Source organism: Diuraphis noxia, unplaced genomic scaffold (genome assembly GCF_037042655.1).
Source record: "Diuraphis noxia isolate RWA-SAM2 unplaced genomic scaffold, SU_Dnox_SAM2 contig0001, whole genome shotgun sequence".
In the NCBI taxonomy this organism is placed as follows: domain Eukaryota; kingdom Metazoa; phylum Arthropoda; class Insecta; order Hemiptera; family Aphididae; genus Diuraphis; species Diuraphis noxia.
The window spans coordinates 90,761,216-90,781,193 of record NW_028301711.1 but is presented as its reverse complement, the minus strand read 5'-3'; the positions used below and the strand labels follow the sequence as shown (position 1 = coordinate 90,781,193).

Sequence of the window (19,978 nt, the reverse complement as noted above, 5' to 3'; positions counted from 1 at the left end):
TTTTATTATAGCAAATACCAGAAGTGTCTCCTACTGGTCGATTCACAACCTTAGTACCATTATGTTTTATTCTCTTAGTCTCTGCACTTAAAGAAATTATTGAAGACTTTGTAAGTGTTTTCTAATTCTAATTTTTGTAATCATTATACTAAAACTATTATTGATTTTTTTTGTACGTTTGTTTTATTAGAAAAGACATAGAGCAGACCGCGAAATCAACCATCGAAAGGTGGAAGTCTTAAATAACGGTATTTGGACTCCACAACGATGGGATCTCATTAATGTAGGAGACATTGTTAAAGTAAAAAATAATACGTTCTTCCCCGCCGATCTTCTAATACTTTCTTCCAGGTATATAATGTTTATCATGTGTGTAAATACAAACACATATTATAGTTCATTGGTTTACTGGTTTATGGTAATTGTATTGTTTTGTTTCTAGTGAACCACAAAGTATGTGTTATATCGAAACAATGAACCTAGATGGTGAAACAAATCTCAAAATACGACAAGGTCTTCCAGAAACGTCACGTTACGTCGATGCAAATGATCTCATGCGCTTCAAAGGAGTAATTGAGTGCGAGCTTCCAAATCGGTTGATCTACGATTTTGCTGGCAGCTTAAAATTGGTAGATAGAGTGTGAGTATCAGATTATGCAGATAGTGTAGAATTTAGCATTATAATAATTTTTACTTTTAGTCCATTGTCTTTGGGTCCCAACCATTTGCTGTTGCGAGGTGCTATGTTACGTAACACCGCTTGGGTGTGTTCTGTGGTTATCTACACTGGCCACGAGACAAAGCTCATGATGAACCAGACTTCAGCTCCTTTGAAAAGGTCAACTGTAGACAAAATTGTTAACACACAGATTATAATGCTTTTCTTGTTGCTGTGTACATTATGTTTGATAAGTGCATTTTGCAACATTATTTGGACCAAACAGAAGGGATCAAAAGACTGGTATTTACAAGTAGATGGTACGTAAGATAATTTACTTCCTAGCTGTGGAATTAAAAATATTTTTATGTATTTTTATTTTCAGATTTTGTTACATTCAAATTCGCATTTAATTTACTCACATTCTTTATATTATTTAACAATTTAATTCCTATTTCGTTGCAAGTAACTGTTGAGGTCGTACGCTTTATGCAAGTAAGTTATGTTATGAATTCTTAATGGTTATGCAGTATTTTATAATCATAATTGTTTGTTAGGCACTGTTTATCAACAATGACATTGAAATGTATCATGAAGAAAGTAATACACCAGCTATGGCACGAACTTCGAATTTAAATGAAGAATTGGGCATGGTAATTGGTGTTAAGCATTGTGTATGAATAAAAAAAGTTATATCAGTTTTTTTCAGGTTAAATATATTTTTTCTGATAAGACTGGTACGTTAACAAGAAACGTTATGGAATTTAAACATTGTTCAATAGCCGGAGTCCTTTACCTAGAAGGTTCACAAGATACTTTAATAAATGTATGTCAATATTTTGTTTCATTTGAGCTTTAAAAATTTTTTTTTTAAATTTAATATTGGATTTGTCTTTTGATAGAATTCAAAAAACCATCCAACAAAAGATTATGTCTTAGAATTTTTAAGAATGATGTCCGTTTGTCATACGGTTATTCCGGAGAAGGTTAAAGACTCAGATGAAATGTTATACCATGCATCATCTCCAGGTTTTTAAATTGCTCGTACTATTTAATAATGTACAATTTTATTAACCTGTTTTTATTATTATCATTAGATGAGCAAGCATTGTTAAAAGGATGTCAATTGTTTGGTTATGTGTTCCATACCCGTACTCCAAGAGGAGTCACTGTTTCAGCAATGGGCATCAACGAGGAATATGAAGTTTTAACTGTCATAGAATTTACCAGCGCTAGAAAGAGAATGTCTGTTATTGTGCGTGCACCAGATAAAAAGATTTATCTTTATTGTAAAGTAAGTTTGTAGATTACTTCAACAATAGATAGTTGATTTTTAATATTTAAACTTAATTTTCTTCAGGGTGCAGATACTGTTATTTTTGAACGACTTTCAAGAGCAGGTGAAGAGTACAAAGAAATAACATTAAAGCATCTTGAAGAGTTTGCAAATAATGGTTATCGTACATTGTGTTTTGCTTATGCTGAGATTCCTGAGCATACTTACTCTGTTTGGAATGAAGAATTTTTGAAAGCGGGTAATGTTCTCACAAATCGAGAGGGTGCTATTGATGAAGTAGCCAAATTAATTGAAGTAAATCTCATTTTGCTTGGGGCTACAGCTGTTGAAGACAAATTACAAGATCAAGTCAGCTTGCAGCAATTTAAATGTTTAATAATGAGTATCTAATGAATATGTTTTGACATAGGTACCGGAAACCATTGCAGCTCTAATTAAAGCGGATATTAATGTTTGGGTACTGACTGGAGATAAACAAGAAACTGCCATTAATATTGGATTCTCAACAAATTTGATTACACAAGGAACTCCTTTAATTATACTCAATGAGCCTACATTGGATGTTAGTATACTATTCAGTCAGTATTAAATCATTATAATTTATTGTCGGTTTTAATTTAAAGGAACTTAGAGAATCATTACGACAGCATATGAGTGAGCGGCAACCAGCTGTAGGGAAGCCTGATAACCCTTTAACGCTGGTAATTGATGGCCAATCATTGAAACATGCTCTATCACATGATCTAAAAATGGATTTCTTAGAACTATGTATGAGTTGCAAGTCTGTTATATGTTGCCGTGTATCACCTATGCAAAAAGCAGAAGTATGTTTTAATTCTACAATCGTCTTGTTTATTTTTATTTTATTTTATCTTGAAATAGGTTGTAGAATTAGTCACATTAAATACACATCAAGTGACATTAGCAATTGGTGATGGAGCAAATGATGTGGCAATGATCCAAAAAGCACATGTTGGTGTTGGTATATCAGGTGTTGAAGGATTACAGGCTGCATGTGCATCTGATTATTCGATAGCCCAAGTATGCATTATAATTATATTTTGTTTTCTATTAACATTTCCACAATAACATTAATAATTTATAGTTTAAGTTCCTGTTGAAATTATTGTTTGTCCACGGTGCTTGGAATTATAATAGAATGTCAAAGTTGATTTTGTATAGTTTCTACAAAAATATTTGCTTGTACATCATTGAATTGTGGTTTGCAATTTATTCCGGATGGTCTGGTCAAATCATTTTTGAAAGGTGGACAATTGGACTGTATAATGTTGTATGTATTTTTAAAATTAACTATAATTAAAAATGTTTACTTTAATAAACTTTAAAGTTCTCACTTCATTATATTTATAGCTGTTTACTGCTGCTCCACCCTTAGTTATTGGAATATTTGACATAGTGTGTACTGCGAAGACAAGGCTCAAATTCCCTCAACTCTATTCACAGACTTTGGATACATTTAATGTACGGATATTTTGGATATGGGTGTTTAATGCTATATTTCACTCGTTTTTGTTATTCTGGATTTGTATGTTTGCATTAAAACATGAAGTCGTCTGGTCTCATGGAAAAGAAGGCGGTTACTTACTCATGGGAAATTTTATATACACAGTAAATGAAACTCCATTATTTCTGAAATTTAACAAAATATACACTAAACATTGAATTTTTGTATTTTAGTATGTTGTCATTGTTGTGTGTCTCAAAGCTGGACTTCACATACAGTCATGGTCTATTATTGTACACATAGCTATATGGGGTTCAATTGCTGCCTGGTTTGTGTTTCTAGTCATCTACAGGTAAGAGTGTTTAAATTTAATTGATTTTGAAAGAAAAAAATAATATTATTTATAATAATTGTTACTGTCATTAATATTGTATATTAAAGCTAAGTATATAATTTTATATTATTGTGTATCACAATTTAAGGTGACTGCAGTAATTACACTAAATGTGGCATTAAGACCTTATTGATTAGCAATAATTTTGTACTCTGTTTTAATGGATTTTGATTCATTAACATTTTTTTATTTAAGCAATTTTTAATATTCCAAAATAGTTTTATTAGTAAAATTCTAATTCTAATACTATACTGATTTTTGTAGTATAATGTATTACTTTGTAATATAGTTGTATATAGACATATCTAACTGCAAATTCCAATCCCCTTAATTATATTAAAATTCAAAAGTTTTTATAACTTTATTATTTGAAATATCATGTAGTATATTGATTTTCAAATATAAATTAACACAGTTTGTTATAAAATGCGACAAATTATTTATTGTATCTTAATAATAATCGATTTTTATGTATTTTTCCATACAATTGAGTATATTATAAAATTTTAAATTACTTACATTTCCATGATTAATACTTAGGTCTTTGTTTCAGTCGTGTTTGGCAGGTATTCCCTATTGGTTCTGTGTTTACTGGCATGGATGTCATGGTATTCACGTCACCAATATTCTGGATTTTGATGCTGTTTTCAGTAACTGTTGTCATAGGATTGGATTTAGCAGCTTTATCGTTAGTAAACGATGCTTAAAAAACATTATATACCCAGTGTATATTTTAATCCTTGAACTATTATTTCATTTTTAGAATTCAAACAACTACCAAAAAAACTTTGGCTCAAACATTGAGAGAAAACGAATTACGAAAACCAGAAACTAACAATGTTGTTAATCCGAGACATAGGTTTGTGTAAAATGTTTGGTATGGTACAAAAATTCTTGTTTTTGAAATAACCTTTGATGTACAGTTTTTAATAGATGAATAAATTTTTATACCGTGTAAAAAGTGTCATTATTAATTAGTTAGTAAAATATTTTATTCAGGAATATTTAATGATAATGATTTTGTAGTAGATATATTGTGTTGTTGAACTATTGTACTTAAGTTGAAATGTAAATTGATATTGGTTGAATGGTATCTCGCATACAATTTGAAATGTAAAATGATATCAATTGAACTATATCCATAAAAAACCATTGGTGGTGACATGCAATATTATTTATTTTCTGTGGCACATATTTTAATATGTAAATTATTCATTTGTTGTGTTAATGTTCTCAAGTGTAATCACGTATGTTAATATGTGTGCACGTTATTTATTTATTGTTTCTAGAACAAACGAAAAGGCACGTCTCCTTGAGAACGTGAAAAATGTTTTCAATTTCAAATCTCGATTACAATCGACCACGGAAGTTGAAATGAACCGTAAGTGACAAAATATTGGGTGTTGTTACTTATTGTTTTTTACATTAGTTTGGAATCTGCACGCGGTTTTGTTTGTTCGGTGACCCGGTTTGATCAATGTCTGGTGGTGTTCATTTATTGGTTAATTAATATTATTTTTTAGATGGTTTTGCTTTTTCACAAGAAGAAGGAGGCGCGGTCAGTCAGTCAGATATGATACGCGTGTACAACACGTGCTCACCAACTCCAGAAGTCGTATAAATGTGTTAACTGTCCCTAAACCACTGTTAGTAATAATTAATAATAATCTTAAACATATAATACCACGTGTCAAGCACCTAGTTTTACAATCTGTTAGTTGGTCACACATATTCATTTTATTATTAATTTTATTACTGTCGCTATAATATTTTGTTATGATGTTTACTATTATTGTTTTTATTATTATTATCATCATCATCGTGAACATTTTTTTTGACATTGTGCTCACCATAATAATGTTATTTTTAATGTTAAGTACATCAAAATATCTGGTACAAATCTCATTGATCAATATTCATTGATATTTGTTTATATTTTACATTTATTCCTCATCTATTCATTGAATATATTAAAAACAAAGATGGCTATATTCTACACTATATAAAGATAATAAAATTAACTGCTAAATTAAACAAGAAGAATAAAAAAATCTTATAGCCTATAATATGCTATAGATTTTGATACTAGAAACAAATAATTAATAGTCAATCTGCTATATTTTAACTCGTAATTTGCATAACAATATATTTTATATATATATATATATATTTTATCAATGTTTGCTTTCCAGTAATTATGGATATGTTAGGAAAAGAATCTTTATGACATTTAATTTTTATCTAGTGTAGTACCTACCGAAAAGTGTAGGTTTTAAATATGAACGCACATAGTAAACCTAATTACAAGTTAACATTTTTTTCTGTAGGTACAATGTACATGACAAATACAGTACCTAACTATTAGATTGTTGATCTATTACACTAAGTGGACCTCACACTTTTTAATTTAAAGTATCTCGATAAAATATGTAGTGCTTTTTATTAGAGTGAACTTCCTTACTCAAGGATAAACTTACTAATGTGAAAAAAACGTAAGTTTTTACTTTTTTTAAAGCAAGTACTTCTAGTCATGCAACACTTTTTAAGACAACGCCAGACTTGTTTCGTTCTCTGTGGTTTAGCTCATTTTAGCATTTTCTTCAGTTATGTACTCCTACGACTAACACTAACCCAGTGGCGTTCGAAGGAATTTGGTGTGAGGGGGGGGGGGTTCATAAATAAAATATATTATTTTCAATCGTTATTCTTTATTATTATACAAAAAAAAATTTAATCAAAGCGGAAATTCATCTTCCTGTGTTTTACACTAAATTCATCAATTATTTGTTCTGTAGATAATGAAATGTCTCAATGTATGTTCATTAACGCCAATCCATTTAACTTGACTCCCCCATTGAATTTCTTAAATACGTTTTTAAACATATAAGGGTAGAAAAAAAGCTTTCACTGGTCGTTGTGGTTACTAGAAGTGTTATAAGAATTTTTAAAAGTTTATTAGACACGTGGAAAAATTGTATTCGCACATTCATAAAACAATTGCACAATATTTGTTGATATTCTCATGGATTTGCATTTCACTGCAGTCTAAATCATCTTTGTATGTTTTAATCAGAAGTTTGAAGTTGTTGTCGGTGTCTGAATGAATTATATATCTGGAAGAAAACAGCAAAAACATTGTAACAACTCACGATGTTTTAAAAATCTACCCTCTAGTTGTGTTAAAAAATTGTCCAAGAATGGTTACATTGGATCTGTAATAGTTTTCTGCGGTAATATTTCCATTTATTGATCTTTTATTTATTCTGGTTAGCTTATAAAAATCAATATCAAAATGTTTAGTTCTACTCTATTCTTAAATTTTCTCGAATTCTTTGGAAAATCCTTCAGATGAGGCTCTTCTTAGATCTTGGAAAACTGTTTTAACATCGTTTGCAACTGCAGTACCAAAAACAAATCAATATTTTCAATTTGTAACTGATGGCTAAGTGGCATACTGATTGAAAATACTCGAGCAACAGTATGAGCAGTTATTACAAATTCTGGCTCTTGCGATTAAGAGTCGTTTAGCTTTATATGAAGTATCTAAATCTACCCATTGCCTAATTTCTTCTAGTGCTTCTAAAATGGAATCAAAAAGCTTAAAGAATACTAAAATTAAATTGTGCCGTTCAACCCGATGTGTATGGCACATCATTTTTAACCGCTTTATATTTGAGGTAGGTGATATTTTCTCTAAGTTTTTTTCAAGAACATGTTGTCTTTTGGCGTCCAGAAAAATACTGCAGTTTCTTGTATGGATCCAATAGAATTTCGAACACTTTTTACATTACAAGCATATGAAAGACCTAGATTCAAACAATGAGAAGTATAATGGAGATATAACGCTAAAGGATACTTTTCAGTAATATGTGTTTGAACTCCATTGAAACATCCACTCGTGGCAGCAGCGTCGTCATATTCTTGACCTCTTAAATAGTTTAAATTTAAGCCTAAAATTGTTAAAGAATTTAAGATAACTATGGCTAGTCCATTTCCTGTTCCATCTGTTACTGGCACAGAAATAAAAAAGTCTTCCCTGATTTTTGATAAATCTGTATCAAAGTAACGGATACAAATTGAAAACTGTTAGACCTGGAACAGCTGCTGTTTCATCTGCAAATATTGTAAAACATTATGATTTATTAATTGTTGACATTATTTATCTTTGAATTAGTGCTCCACATGAGTCATTAATTTCATTCTGCATTTTTCCACTTAAATAAGTTGCGTTATTTGATGCTTCAATTATTAAATGCTTAGGTTAGTATAACATCACCACCTGTAGCTCGATAACGGAGTAGTGCCCGGAAGGTTATAATTTTCTAAAGGCTCTTCTCCTAGTACTTAACGACCTGAGTCCTGATGAAAAAAAAAACCCTTGGGGGGAGATATCCCCCATCACCCCCTCCCCATCCCCTACGCGCACCACTGCACTAACCCTCATTATTAGAGTGACCATCTACCACAACTGATTTTTCTCCGGTCACACTTTTGTTGATTGTAAAATCATATTAAAAATTATTATTGTAAGTTTTAATTTTATTTAATCATCGTTATTATTATTATTGTAATTTTCTATGAATTCGTCGACCAATAAAACCTCAGACAGGCCTAAATGAATCGTACAAAACTCGGTAATCGACTAGGATCATCATTAAGTCGGAAACCGTGCTTCAATGTCTTCGTTGAGCATTTCTCTGATTCACGAACGCTACGCTCGTCACTTCTCCCTTCTTTAATGATACTAGTCGATAATAATATTTTTATTCGTGCCTATAACTATTATAATATGTCAATATATAATTTGTTACACCTATTATTTTCTGTTTCCTAGATAGGAGGTATATATCGTCCACCTGTGTGTACAATACTTAGGCATTCTATAGGAATTGTACTTTCGTACCAACTAATTTATATTAAAACAATAACGTAGATATAATACCTACACATTTTAAAACATAAGTAGGTATATGAACCAATCTCTGGACTTACGTCATCGTACATAGAACGCCGCATGTCCTATAATATACACGGACCGTATTCGATGTTTCGGTCACCCATTTTTTATACTAAATTGATAGTCGTTTAAGTCAGTTTTTCCTTTTGGACCTCTAATTTTGGCTTATCCTTTGTAACTGCACCATACATTGCATACTACACAACAGGTAAACAATATCTAAACATTGCTGTTAGCTCTCTACGATACAAATATCAATGTGACAATGTGCTGTGTAAGTAAGACCTTGGCAATTGGCAGTAACATCACAGAAAATTGTGCATCATTATTCATTACACTACAGACCAATTTCCATTTTCTTTCAAATGTTCACGTTAAATGCGAAATTTATTTATTCGGTTTAGCGAATATAGTGGGACATGCGCGTCGTTTCGTTCAGTGCAGGGTACATTAATTCCTAATAATATTATTTTGTATTCAACGCCTGTTGAATTAAAGAGGTAAACAATGACTGATAGGGCACGTTCATTATTATTTTTTTATTATTTTTTCATGTTTGATGTCAAATCGATTAAGCAATTACCTAATTATACATAAATATGTATTTATATACATGTATAATATTATCTTATAATTCAGTACCTATATAAAGGTATATGTTAATAAATGTGTATTTTTAAATTGTTAAACAACAATAATGTGATAACTACTTTCACTAAACTGATCTGTGGAACCGTCTACTATATTGTCTATTTTAGTAAAAAAACACGAGTTTCATTTTCATCACAGTTGTTCATTGTATATACCTATTGTAATGTGTCAATCTCGTGTGTTGTCTGAACGATCTGGGCAATTTAATATTTTTTACAGCTATATATTACCTAATACCTAATACCTATGCATATATTATATTTATTTTAATATTACAAAATACATCTTATTTATACTGTAGTACCTAACATATTATTTATACAAAATGCTGTTTTTAGATAAATATAAATGTCAATTTCTACATAAGTTGTGTAAATTTGTCACAGCCTGTAAATTATTTGCTCGCAACTTATCCAATACTACAACATTATATTACTAACTACTCACAGATACTACGTTATCACTATCATCATAAGTAAAGGAACTTAAGGAATCAATATTTAATATATTGCGTTATACTTAAAAAGTTAAAAATATATTTAGATTCACTTTACCAATTTATAGGTATGCAAAATAATATAATTAATTGTGGAAACAATGTAAGTATATAGCATATAAGTATATATGATTTAGGTACCTATATAATTTATATTATAGTATCGATACGTATGTCAGTGTATAGAAGGTAGGTATATAAAATAGATTGCCTTAGTTTTTACAATATAGATCTTATCGAGTTTGTCGCAGATTGTACAATAAATTTGTTTTGCCACAGTTTATACATAGACAAATAAGTACCAAATGAGTACCTATGATGGCTTCTGGTCATTTTTTAGTATTCAACAAGACAAGTATTCATATTTTAAAGCAGTTGGTGTAGGTCTTCGTATATCATAGTATTCGAGTGGCTTAAGTAGCCGTGTCGTGGTCGATAAGGCGCTTGTCCTTAGCATATTTAGTTGTTAGTGCTAAAATATTTGAAGATCATTTTTAAATCACTATCTATAGGTACCTATAGATTTAGCCATATAGGATGGATCAGTCTACTTACTGTATTTATACAATTTATGCAGTAGGCAGTCAGGCAGCCTATACAATTGATGAAAGAATAAGCAATTAGGATATAGCTGAAAGAGTGAAAATTTTATTTGAGGTGTTGATTCAAAAACCAGAGACTTATTATTTCGTTTTCAAAAATATCTATATGTTCGAGTTAATGTATCAAATGGTGTTATTTCATGAAATATCTATCTAGGTACTTTATTCACCAGTCAAATTAATGCTATAAACTATAGTTTAACTATGTAGGTAGTATAATAGATACCCAGGTAGGTTACAAATACTATATTTTACATTAAAATATACCTAGACATACATTTTTAAGTAATTACTGATTGTGTGGTTTTAGAATTTAGCAATTTGAAGGCTCTTTTCATAGATGTGTAAATGTTTGCCAAGTTAAATCTTATCTAGTCCCAAACTCTTTAAATAGATATAGGTAGGTGCTAGGTAGATATGATTATAAATACATCATAATGCTCACACGTCTGTGTGTATACTGTATAATATCATAAATAACATTGTAAAAAGCTATAAAAAAGCTATTTTGTATTCCATCATAAAGTATATATCTACCTAGACTTTTTTATAAACGTGTCACCAAATTCCAGCGAACACCGAAAAATAATTTTAAATAAGAAATATAATATAGTAAATATACTTATATATGAATGGTGAATTGGATTGAACGATTTTGCCAGTATGTTTTATATATATATGGCTGTACGAGTGATGTAGGTATTGCGTGGACGACCAGTAATCCCATGCGTATATATAGCTGTATTTAGGCTAGATCCGTAAAAAGAGGAAGATGTAGGTACCTACAAGGCTACATGGCTAAATCTTAAAGCTTGCTTACAGTAACTATCCGCATTTACTTTGAAGTCGAGTCACGTTCAGCCGGTGATGAGATATTTCGTTATTTTTTGTGGACATTTTATTACTCTTTCAAAATAAACAAAATCGGATCAAAAAATCTTAAAACGGAACAAAATGTCGTACTTTTACTGTAAAAGGTTTAAAAAAAATGTAAAAGTCTTACATTTTTTTCCGCGGAATATTATGTTCCCCTCAGTACACACACATAATAATATTTAAAGGATCCTTAGACTTTGGCTTATATTTTTATTAAGTTAATTACAGTCCTAAGATAGTAACTGAGGAAAGTGACATATTTAAAAATCGACGATCACTCGGAGGCTAAAATTGGGCTATTGGGTCAAGGTTTTTCAAGTAGGTTAGTATATACCTACGCGTCTAAAAAAATAATTGTGATTTTTAAAAGTATTTTTATAGTTATTTCTCTATAAGATATTAAATAAATTTAAGTTGGTCTTAGTCTACACTACCTATAAATGAGGTGGCCAACCAAGGCAGGTAAGTAAATACTAATTAGTAACTACTTAATACTAAAATAAATAATGTTTCAATTTAATTTTGTAATACATAAAGGTAATACAATATACAAAACATAATAATACCCACCCTACGTTTGGCTCCTACCTAGTGAGAAAATATTCATCGTATGTGCCTTTATAGTATATACTTTATACACTGTAACATTTGGTTACAATCTATAAAATATTATTATACATTATTATACTCTCAATACACAATATAGAATAACTTACCAACCCAAAATATCAACAGTTTTTGACTCCGTTCAAATTATTAAGCTCGACAATCGAATATTGACAAACGCAAATTTAAATAGGTATACAATTATTGAAAATCATCTCACGATGTACCATACACCTACAGTAAAATATTAAAAATATATTAATAATTATTATCGATTTGTAAACTAAACCTACTTTATAGGCTATATATATATATATATGTGCGTAACATTAGTATTTTTTATTAAGTATTAAACGACTAATTACGTTATTCTATATATTATTTAGAATATAGGTACCTAGTTAAGTTACAGTTATTATTATTTTTTTATTATTAGCTCATTGAAAAAGCGTACAAACAATGAATGTATGTTACTCGGGTTATGAGTTGAAAATATATTTTAAACAAAAAAAATACCAGCACCTGATATTTTTTTGTTGGGAAAATCCAACTTGAATACTTGATCACAGAAGTTCGTCAAAATCCATCATCATGAATCGAAAACGATTAATTTATGCGGTTGTTACTGGTATGATTATAACAGGATATTCGAATAAGTTTGATATAATTTTTTCGAAAAATACTAAGCAATATTGTAGGCAGGGCTGGGGGGCAAGATACCTCAAACAAAGTATCTAAGTACATGATACAGGTATCTGAGATACATTTAAGATAGCAAGATACAAAATACTTATTCATTTACATTAGGTACAATATATATATATATATATATTTATAAATTAACAATGTTTATTTATTAACTATTAAAAGTTTAAATTTAAATAAATTATAAGTAATATTACAGTAAAAGTAATTTATAACTCATGTTTTAAAATAAATTACCTTTCAAAGAGTCTATTTTTAAAGTATCATCTGACAAATAGATCTACATGAAAAAATTAATAAGCCTAGCAAATTAAAATAGTCGTTCAACAGCAGCTGAAAAGGTTAAGTTTATATTTTATAAATATTTATTTGTATTTTTGGAGAGTAAGCAACTAAGGGAATTATTTTTACCGTTTAAAAATTTATAAATTCAAGTTTGTTACTTGACTGTTGTCTTAACTTGTCTAGCTCAGAAGAAAATTAATAAAATATTTCTCTGACTTCACTTGAATGGAATTCAATTTCCGAACAATTTTGTTTTATAATACAGTCTATTTCATAAATACAATAATACATACATTTTGAACTCTTTTTTTTCTCGATTTAAAACGTAATTAAAATGTAGGTCGAAAACACGAAGCTAAAATATATAATTAATTTCAGGTGTAAAATTTAAAAAAGAATCAAATCTATATATCTATTGGTCAATGTTAATATTAAATAATATTATTCCTTAAATTAATACGCCTGAGACAGAAACAAAATATGAATCGATCTTCGGTGAGTGGCGACCGGTGACCAATGATTAATGAAGTTTTATCACTGATATATTATTGCCAGTCTAACGCCATGTCAGACACCATTACACCAATTTCATTAATGTAAGGTTATATTATATGACATTACAAATTCCAAAACTTGTTATTGTAATATTAGAAACAGAACAGTTAAGTTAACATGTTTCTTTTAAAGGCTCTGGTGGAATCATAACTTACGTATTTTACCAATATCGTTCCTCCCTATTCTTCCCTTTAAATTTCTTGTTCAGGAAATGCTTAGATGAAGTTATTTTTCTTTCAGTGCGGAAAATAAACTATATAACTCCAGTTATTAAGTCTTCTGATTCATTGCTAATAATCAATTATCGTTCAAATTTCCATATCACCTCACATTGCTAAAAAACCCGAATCTATCATCTATGATTATTTAAGAACCATATTAAACCATGTTCTTATTCTTCAGCAACATGGTTTTAATACAGAAAGGAGTACAATTAACTACAGTGTATCTTTCTGATCCTTTATTTATGACAGCCTTAGGAAAGGCTCTTAGGTTAACGTCATCCTTCCCGCTTTTTCTAAAGCTTTTGATAGTGTTCCATAATGATTGTTCTTTTGTTCTACACACAAATTTCTTATCAACGAACTTTATTGTATTGGTATTGCCGTATTATAGTGATCCACTTCTGTTTTTGTTTCGTTCATACCTATCTAACTGTAAACTATTTGTTAAGTTAAATGGTGTTTTTCCTAACTTGGTAGATGTCACTTATGGAGTACCAAGGAGTGGACATTTGAGACGTTTTTAGTTTTGTTTGTATCTGAAAAAAAGCTAATTTCTTTCTCTTTTCCAATTACATAAAAAGAATTTATATAATTGATAACAATTCTGACCAGCTACTTTTATCAAATGAGCTTAATCAATTTAATTTATTGGTGTCCAAATTAGATCTTTCTCTTAATGCTAATAAGTGAAATGTTATCTCTTCATCTAGATCCAGAAACCCTTTACACTCCCCCTACGTTCATAATGATTTTATATCAGTTACAACGGGTACTTATCTATTATTAAAAATCTTGGTATTTATTATTCATCCACTTTCTCTTTTAGCTATCACATAGATCTTGCTCTAAAGGTTTTATATTTTATATAAACGTATAAACACAGTACTATAAGCTTTTCTCATTATTTAATACCTTTCGTTCGTTGTATTTAACTCTTGTTCGATCCATACTTGAGTATGGGGTTATCGTCTGGCACCTTCAACTCGCTATGAAGTAAGGATCAGTTATGCCTTGAGTGTGCCCAACAAACATTTTTATCATACTCTGCTTTTATTTTTAATTTACCTTCACCGCACCATAACTATTTTTATGTTAGATGTGATTAAAATATAAATTCTTTGACTCTTTGTCTTCACGCCGTAATTTTATTGATTTATGTACTTTTCAACTATTTTATAAATGCATCAGACCTTCTAAGTTATATTTAAAATACCTCTCACAATGTTCGAAATCATACTCCTTTAAATATTCCCACTCATTCGACTTCCTTCAGCCACAATCTCCCTATGCACAGAATGCTTAAATCTGCCAATCTAGTTTAACTTTCACCATATAATTGTATTTATAGGTAGTTAATTTACTGTTATACTTATATAGTTTCATAGCCTAATATTTTATAGTATTGCCATTACCTATCATCATAATTATCAATATTATACTACCTATTTTATACCTACACTATTTTGTAAAAGCCGGTTGGCGTTATTCTTATAATAAAAAAAAAAAAAAATGAATAGTTCCTACCTATAATGTATAAAGGTTAATGAATAGTTCCTACCTATAATGTATAAAGGTTTAACGTCATAATGTTTTGTTCAAATAATTAAAGCGATTTTTAAACACTTATTTTTTATTGTTACTTGCATAGTTATTTGTTTTATTTTTAATACCTACCATACATTATTAATTTGAGCCATAAACTCATAGTCTAACACTCTAACCTAAACCAAAGTTGTGAATTGGCAAAAATATATAATGACAATGTATTCAAATGACAAATAATACCTATGCATTTTCCGAAATTAGCATTTTAATGTAATGCTTGCATAAGTATTTTAAGATCCAAGGTGATTTAAGAACATATTTACCTAAGTATTGAATAACAAACGCCTAATATTAAATAACAGATCAAACAAATTTTGAATCATATGTAACGATCTCCAATAGGAGGATCAATGGAATGATGGATAAATAGACACTTTTTGAAATATTGTATAATAGTATTGAATAATGTAGGTATTTTAATGAATTTCTTCTAAGTTCAATTAATTTAAATGTGGATGAGCGAGGTGTGACAGAGTGGTGTGGTCTTCTGGTCATCCAGTCGCTAGTCGTCTTATTGTCGTCGACGAGCTTCTCTTTTAGAGATAATCCCTAGTCACCGCTACATTTTAATATCCCCGTAAATCTCATATCATGGCCATAAAGCGAGCACGTGCGGCTATTCGCGCCACACAAACTGGATGTCCCTTAAACATATATTTTATGGTGTGATATTAGTTTTACGCTAAACGCACAATTCCTACGTGACTGACTTTAATGGATATTCATATGAGTAGGTCACTATATATATGATGTCGCGTAATTTATTATTATGTATTGACATAATGGTCATTACTCTGTTGCGTGCTATCACTATTATCATTATATTCTTATTACCTACGTATAGTATGGATTTATATATAGGTATAGGTCACAGCCTCACAGCTCGCTACACTGTTATGGATGCGTGCTTAGAGACTCCGCAACAAAGGAAAATAACGAGATGAAATTACTTTGGCTTAAAATTATATTCTTTAATTAATTGTTATAATGTTTTAATAAAAAAAAACACCCTAAAATGATCTGTAATGGTAATGCGTTACTCAAAGACTATCTGCTATATGTGCAAGTCCCCGCATACGAGCTGGTAGTCCGTTCAAGAAGATTTATTCAGCAGTTTCCTTAGACCACGACTAGTCGTATAGGGAGGTAGGAGGGAGTCCTACTCACCTGTTGTCACACACTTATCAGTTTATGATGTGTATTATTATTTTACAGCTAAATACATTAATACTACTACAACTAAAGTTGGTTTTATAATATACAATAAAAGATAGGGGATCAGCTAGTAATTATTTTAAAAAAGAATAAAAGAATTAAAAATATGCTTTTATTATCAAAATATTAAATAATATTTAAGTCATATAATATTATAATATTTTTTATAACAGTATCGGCTAGCGAGTTTATAATGGGCCTATGGGCCGGGTGGCCGTCGTGGGCGCTGACTAAGCGGCCGGAAGCTGACACGCCAGCCGAATGGCTGAGTCGGGAAGACCACTCTTGGGCCGTGGCGTCGTTCGATCTGGCCAACTTGATGAGCGCGTGGCCGGCCAGTTTGCTGGCGGAACACGCTGGCCGGAAGGGGTGTCTGCTGGCCGTGGGTGTTGGCCTTGTCGCGTCGTTCGGGGTGCTCTTCGCACCGAGCCGGTGGGCCGTGTTTGCGGCGCGGTCGTTGGCCGGCATCTGCAAGTCTGTGGCGTACGCTACGGTGCCCGGGTTCATGGCCGAAATATCAGCCGATCAGGCACGTGGTCGGCTCAACGTGATCGTGGTCTTGTCCGACTCGTTGGGTATGCTCGTCGCCCTATCCTTAGGGCCACGGATCAAGTACGCGATCATGAATGGGCTTTCGCTGGCCATCGGGCTGGCATTCTTAGCAGCCGTCATACGCGTTCCCGAGACGCCACACTACCTGCTGTCCAAGAGTCGGCTGGACGACGCGAGGAAAGCGCTCCGTTGGTACCAGCCGCGGTCCACGTCCATCGAAAACAACCGCCGTCTCAACCAGATAACGTTGGCCGTGCGAGACGACATGCGCGATCCCGGTACGTACCACGAGCTGTTCACTGACGACGGTAACCGGGCCGCAGTGCTGCTGGTGGTCGGAGCGTGTTTCGCACAGCGCGCTGGCGGAGTCGGCTGCGTGTTGGCCTACTCGACCACAACGATGCCCACCCACGGTCCCGTCCGTCCCGGAGACGTGGCTGTCATGTTCGCCGTCGTCCGGTTGGCGTGTTCTGTGGTCGTGGTATCGCTCATCGACGTATACGGCCGCCGACCGCTGCTCGTTGGCTCGCATCTGGTCTTGGCCGTCATAACGGCCGCGTACGCCCTCTGCCTGATGTACATCGAGGACCGGCCGGATAACTGGGGTCCATCCGTGTGCGTCGTCCTGTTCTCGGTGGCCTATTCGATGGGAGCCGGTATCGTGCCCGGCGCGCTGGTCGGTGAGATGTTTCCAGCCAACGTCAAGTCGCGCGCCGTCACCGTGGTATCCGTCATCTCGTCGCTGGGCTCGTTTATCATCAACAAAGCGTACCTGCCCGTCAGCGACGCGTTCGGCGTGCACGTCATGTTCTTCGTGTTCTGCGTCGTAAACGCCGCGTGGGCCATCCTCGCGTACGTGTTTCTGTTCGAGACAAAAGGCATGTCGCTGTCCGCAATCCAAGATCACCTTGACGACTACAACAGCTCATCGTCATCTGACAACGAAGACAAACTGCCCAGCCCCGGTGCACGTTTGTAACGTATCATGTCCGTCGTAACCACCTGTTTATTTGTTGACCCCTCACTCGCACTGGACACCACGCCGCAGTCACTCACCCACACCCACCACTTACAACCATCATCCCCGTAGTTGTCTCTGAACAGCTCTCGTGCGTTGCTTTTGCGCGCCAGGCTGTCCAATACTCGTCATCGCGTTTAATCTGTTTAAATTGAATTCCTACATGTTTCTTGCTAGATATGGACGAATGCTCGAAATCGAAGACAACAAACGTAGTTTCTGTACTTGTAAAAGATCTTGTACCGATTCCACCCATGTATAGAATATGAAACCAATCGTAATATTCGATGAATTTTCGTTTAAAAAAATATATAGATTGAACAATGTTGATGATCATTTCACGAGCATAAATAATCTAAACGATCCAGAAACGATCACCAGACCATGCGTTCAGTCAATTTAAAATACTACTGTTTTTTTCGTTATTCGATAAATTTCTTTTGAGGTTATTCTATTCAAAAATAACGCACCTACTCTGCCACAACGAGCGCTTTATATTATGCATATATAAATAATTATTATCTTTATATTGGTTATGTTATGAAATACCTACTTAACTTGGATAATTATATACGAGCATGTATTTCTCTTTACAACATTATATATTTTATGATAAATAATTCTTGCATGACCTCGTTGCATTAATTTATTGATAATGAGATTTATTTTTATTCGTATTGTTTGGTATAATATGTAACTATTCGTTTTATTAATTTTAGATAGATATACCTACAGGGTGTCCCGTGAGGATTTACCCATTGCGATATCTCCCGAAATAATGGTGATATCGAAATTCTGGTTTTGTAATAAGACTCACAGGGATAAGAACTACAATTATTTTATATTTTAATTTATTTTAATGTTTTGGTAAAAAATCTAGAAAATATATTTTTTTATTTAATTATTTCAAAAAAAATTTAAGATAGCCATTTTGTAGAGTTTATTTTTCTGAAAATATTGACGTTTCAAAACTTTATTTTCATTAATTTCCTGATTTTTAATATTTTTTTTTGTTCCGAGAAAAATTGTGAATTATTTAACACCGTAATGTTATCAAACATGTGACCCGCCGCTCCGCGCGCATTCCCATACGGGCATACGGCCGGCCGAATACTATCCGTGTTCCTAATAGTTATAAATTTATAATCATATTTTATTTCTTCAAAACTAGAAAAAATATTAAAAATCAGGAAACTAATGAAAATAAAATTTTGAAACGTCAATATTTTCAGAAAAATAAACTCTACAAAATGGCTGTCTTTAATTTTTTTGGAAATAATTAAATAAAAAAATATATTTTCTAGATTTTTTACCCAAACATTAAAATAAATTTAAAAATGAAATAATTGTAGTTCTTATCCATGTGAATCTATTATTATAAAACCAGAATTTTGATATCTCTATTATTTCGTTAGATATCGCAATGGGTAAATCCTCGCGGGACACCCTATATATCATAAAAATTATTACATTATTATTTATTTTGAATTTTTGGTTGGTTAAGATTTGATTTACCTACCTAAATATTTAAGTTATAATCAAACATCTGACTGAATATGTATAAGTCATAAAAACGTTTTTAATTGTTATTTTTAAATGTTTAATTTAGCTACACTCATAACTTTTATTTAATTAATTCGATCATTTTTATAACATGTTTAATAGTTTTGGGTGCACATGTACATTATTTGATCACAAAAATAATATACGCGTGGAATTACTTATAAATAACTTATTGTGTTAGGTACCTACCTATAATATTTGTGTCTCGTTTGTATATAGACATATAGTACCGCCATGGCGCCATTGATTATAAA

The 19,978-nt window shown here is 31.9% G+C and overlaps 2 protein-coding genes across 5 annotated transcripts in view; both read left to right on the top strand.

Moving 5' to 3' along the window:
- LOC107167525 (ATPase phospholipid transporting 8A1) overlaps positions 1 to 9,788 on the top strand; it is a 37,735-nt gene extending 27,947 nt beyond the window's left edge. For all 4 annotated transcript variants that reach the window (XM_015516618.2, XM_015516616.2, XM_015516615.2 and 1 more), the window contains 20 exons: positions 12 to 110; positions 191 to 351; positions 443 to 640; positions 701 to 978; positions 1,044 to 1,153; positions 1,216 to 1,311; positions 1,368 to 1,484; positions 1,561 to 1,687; positions 1,756 to 1,952; positions 2,019 to 2,303; positions 2,365 to 2,517; positions 2,579 to 2,779; positions 2,838 to 2,996; positions 3,061 to 3,246; positions 3,327 to 3,584; positions 3,654 to 3,772; positions 4,368 to 4,502; positions 4,578 to 4,673; positions 5,104 to 5,195; positions 5,338 to 9,788. In XM_015516618.2, the coding sequence (XP_015372104.2) occupies positions 12 to 110; positions 191 to 351; positions 443 to 640; positions 701 to 978; positions 1,044 to 1,153; positions 1,216 to 1,311; positions 1,368 to 1,484; positions 1,561 to 1,687; positions 1,756 to 1,952; positions 2,019 to 2,303; positions 2,365 to 2,517; positions 2,579 to 2,779; positions 2,838 to 2,996; positions 3,061 to 3,246; positions 3,327 to 3,584; positions 3,654 to 3,772; positions 4,368 to 4,502; positions 4,578 to 4,673; positions 5,104 to 5,195; positions 5,338 to 5,435 (3,165 nt within the window). In that variant the 3' untranslated portion in view covers positions 5,436 to 9,788. The remainder of the gene's footprint in view (positions 1 to 11; positions 111 to 190; positions 352 to 442; positions 641 to 700; positions 979 to 1,043; positions 1,154 to 1,215; positions 1,312 to 1,367; positions 1,485 to 1,560; positions 1,688 to 1,755; positions 1,953 to 2,018; positions 2,304 to 2,364; positions 2,518 to 2,578; positions 2,780 to 2,837; positions 2,997 to 3,060; positions 3,247 to 3,326; positions 3,585 to 3,653; positions 3,773 to 4,367; positions 4,503 to 4,577; positions 4,674 to 5,103; positions 5,196 to 5,337) is intronic.
- Positions 9,789 to 12,593: 2,805 nt separating this feature from the next.
- On the top strand, positions 12,594 to 18,682 carry LOC149062391 (trehalose transporter 1-like protein). The gene is made up of 2 exons (XM_089216451.1): positions 12,594 to 12,630; positions 16,765 to 18,682. The coding sequence occupies exons 1-2, from the start codon at positions 12,594 to 12,596 to the stop codon at positions 18,120 to 18,122; spliced, it is 1,395 nt and encodes a 464-aa protein (XP_089072577.1). The 3' UTR covers positions 18,123 to 18,682.
- Positions 18,683 to 19,978: the final 1,296 nt, after the last annotated feature.

Bases quoted from the DNA above. Each gene is read 5' to 3' on its own strand.
- LOC149062391 (XM_089216451.1), top strand. From the start codon at position 12,594: ATGAATCGAAAACGATTAATTTATGCGGTTGTTACTG. The intron at 12,631-16,764 runs GTATGATTATAA...TTTTTATAACAG, and splicing joins AATTTATGCGGTTGTTACTG to TATCGGCTAGCGAGTTTATA.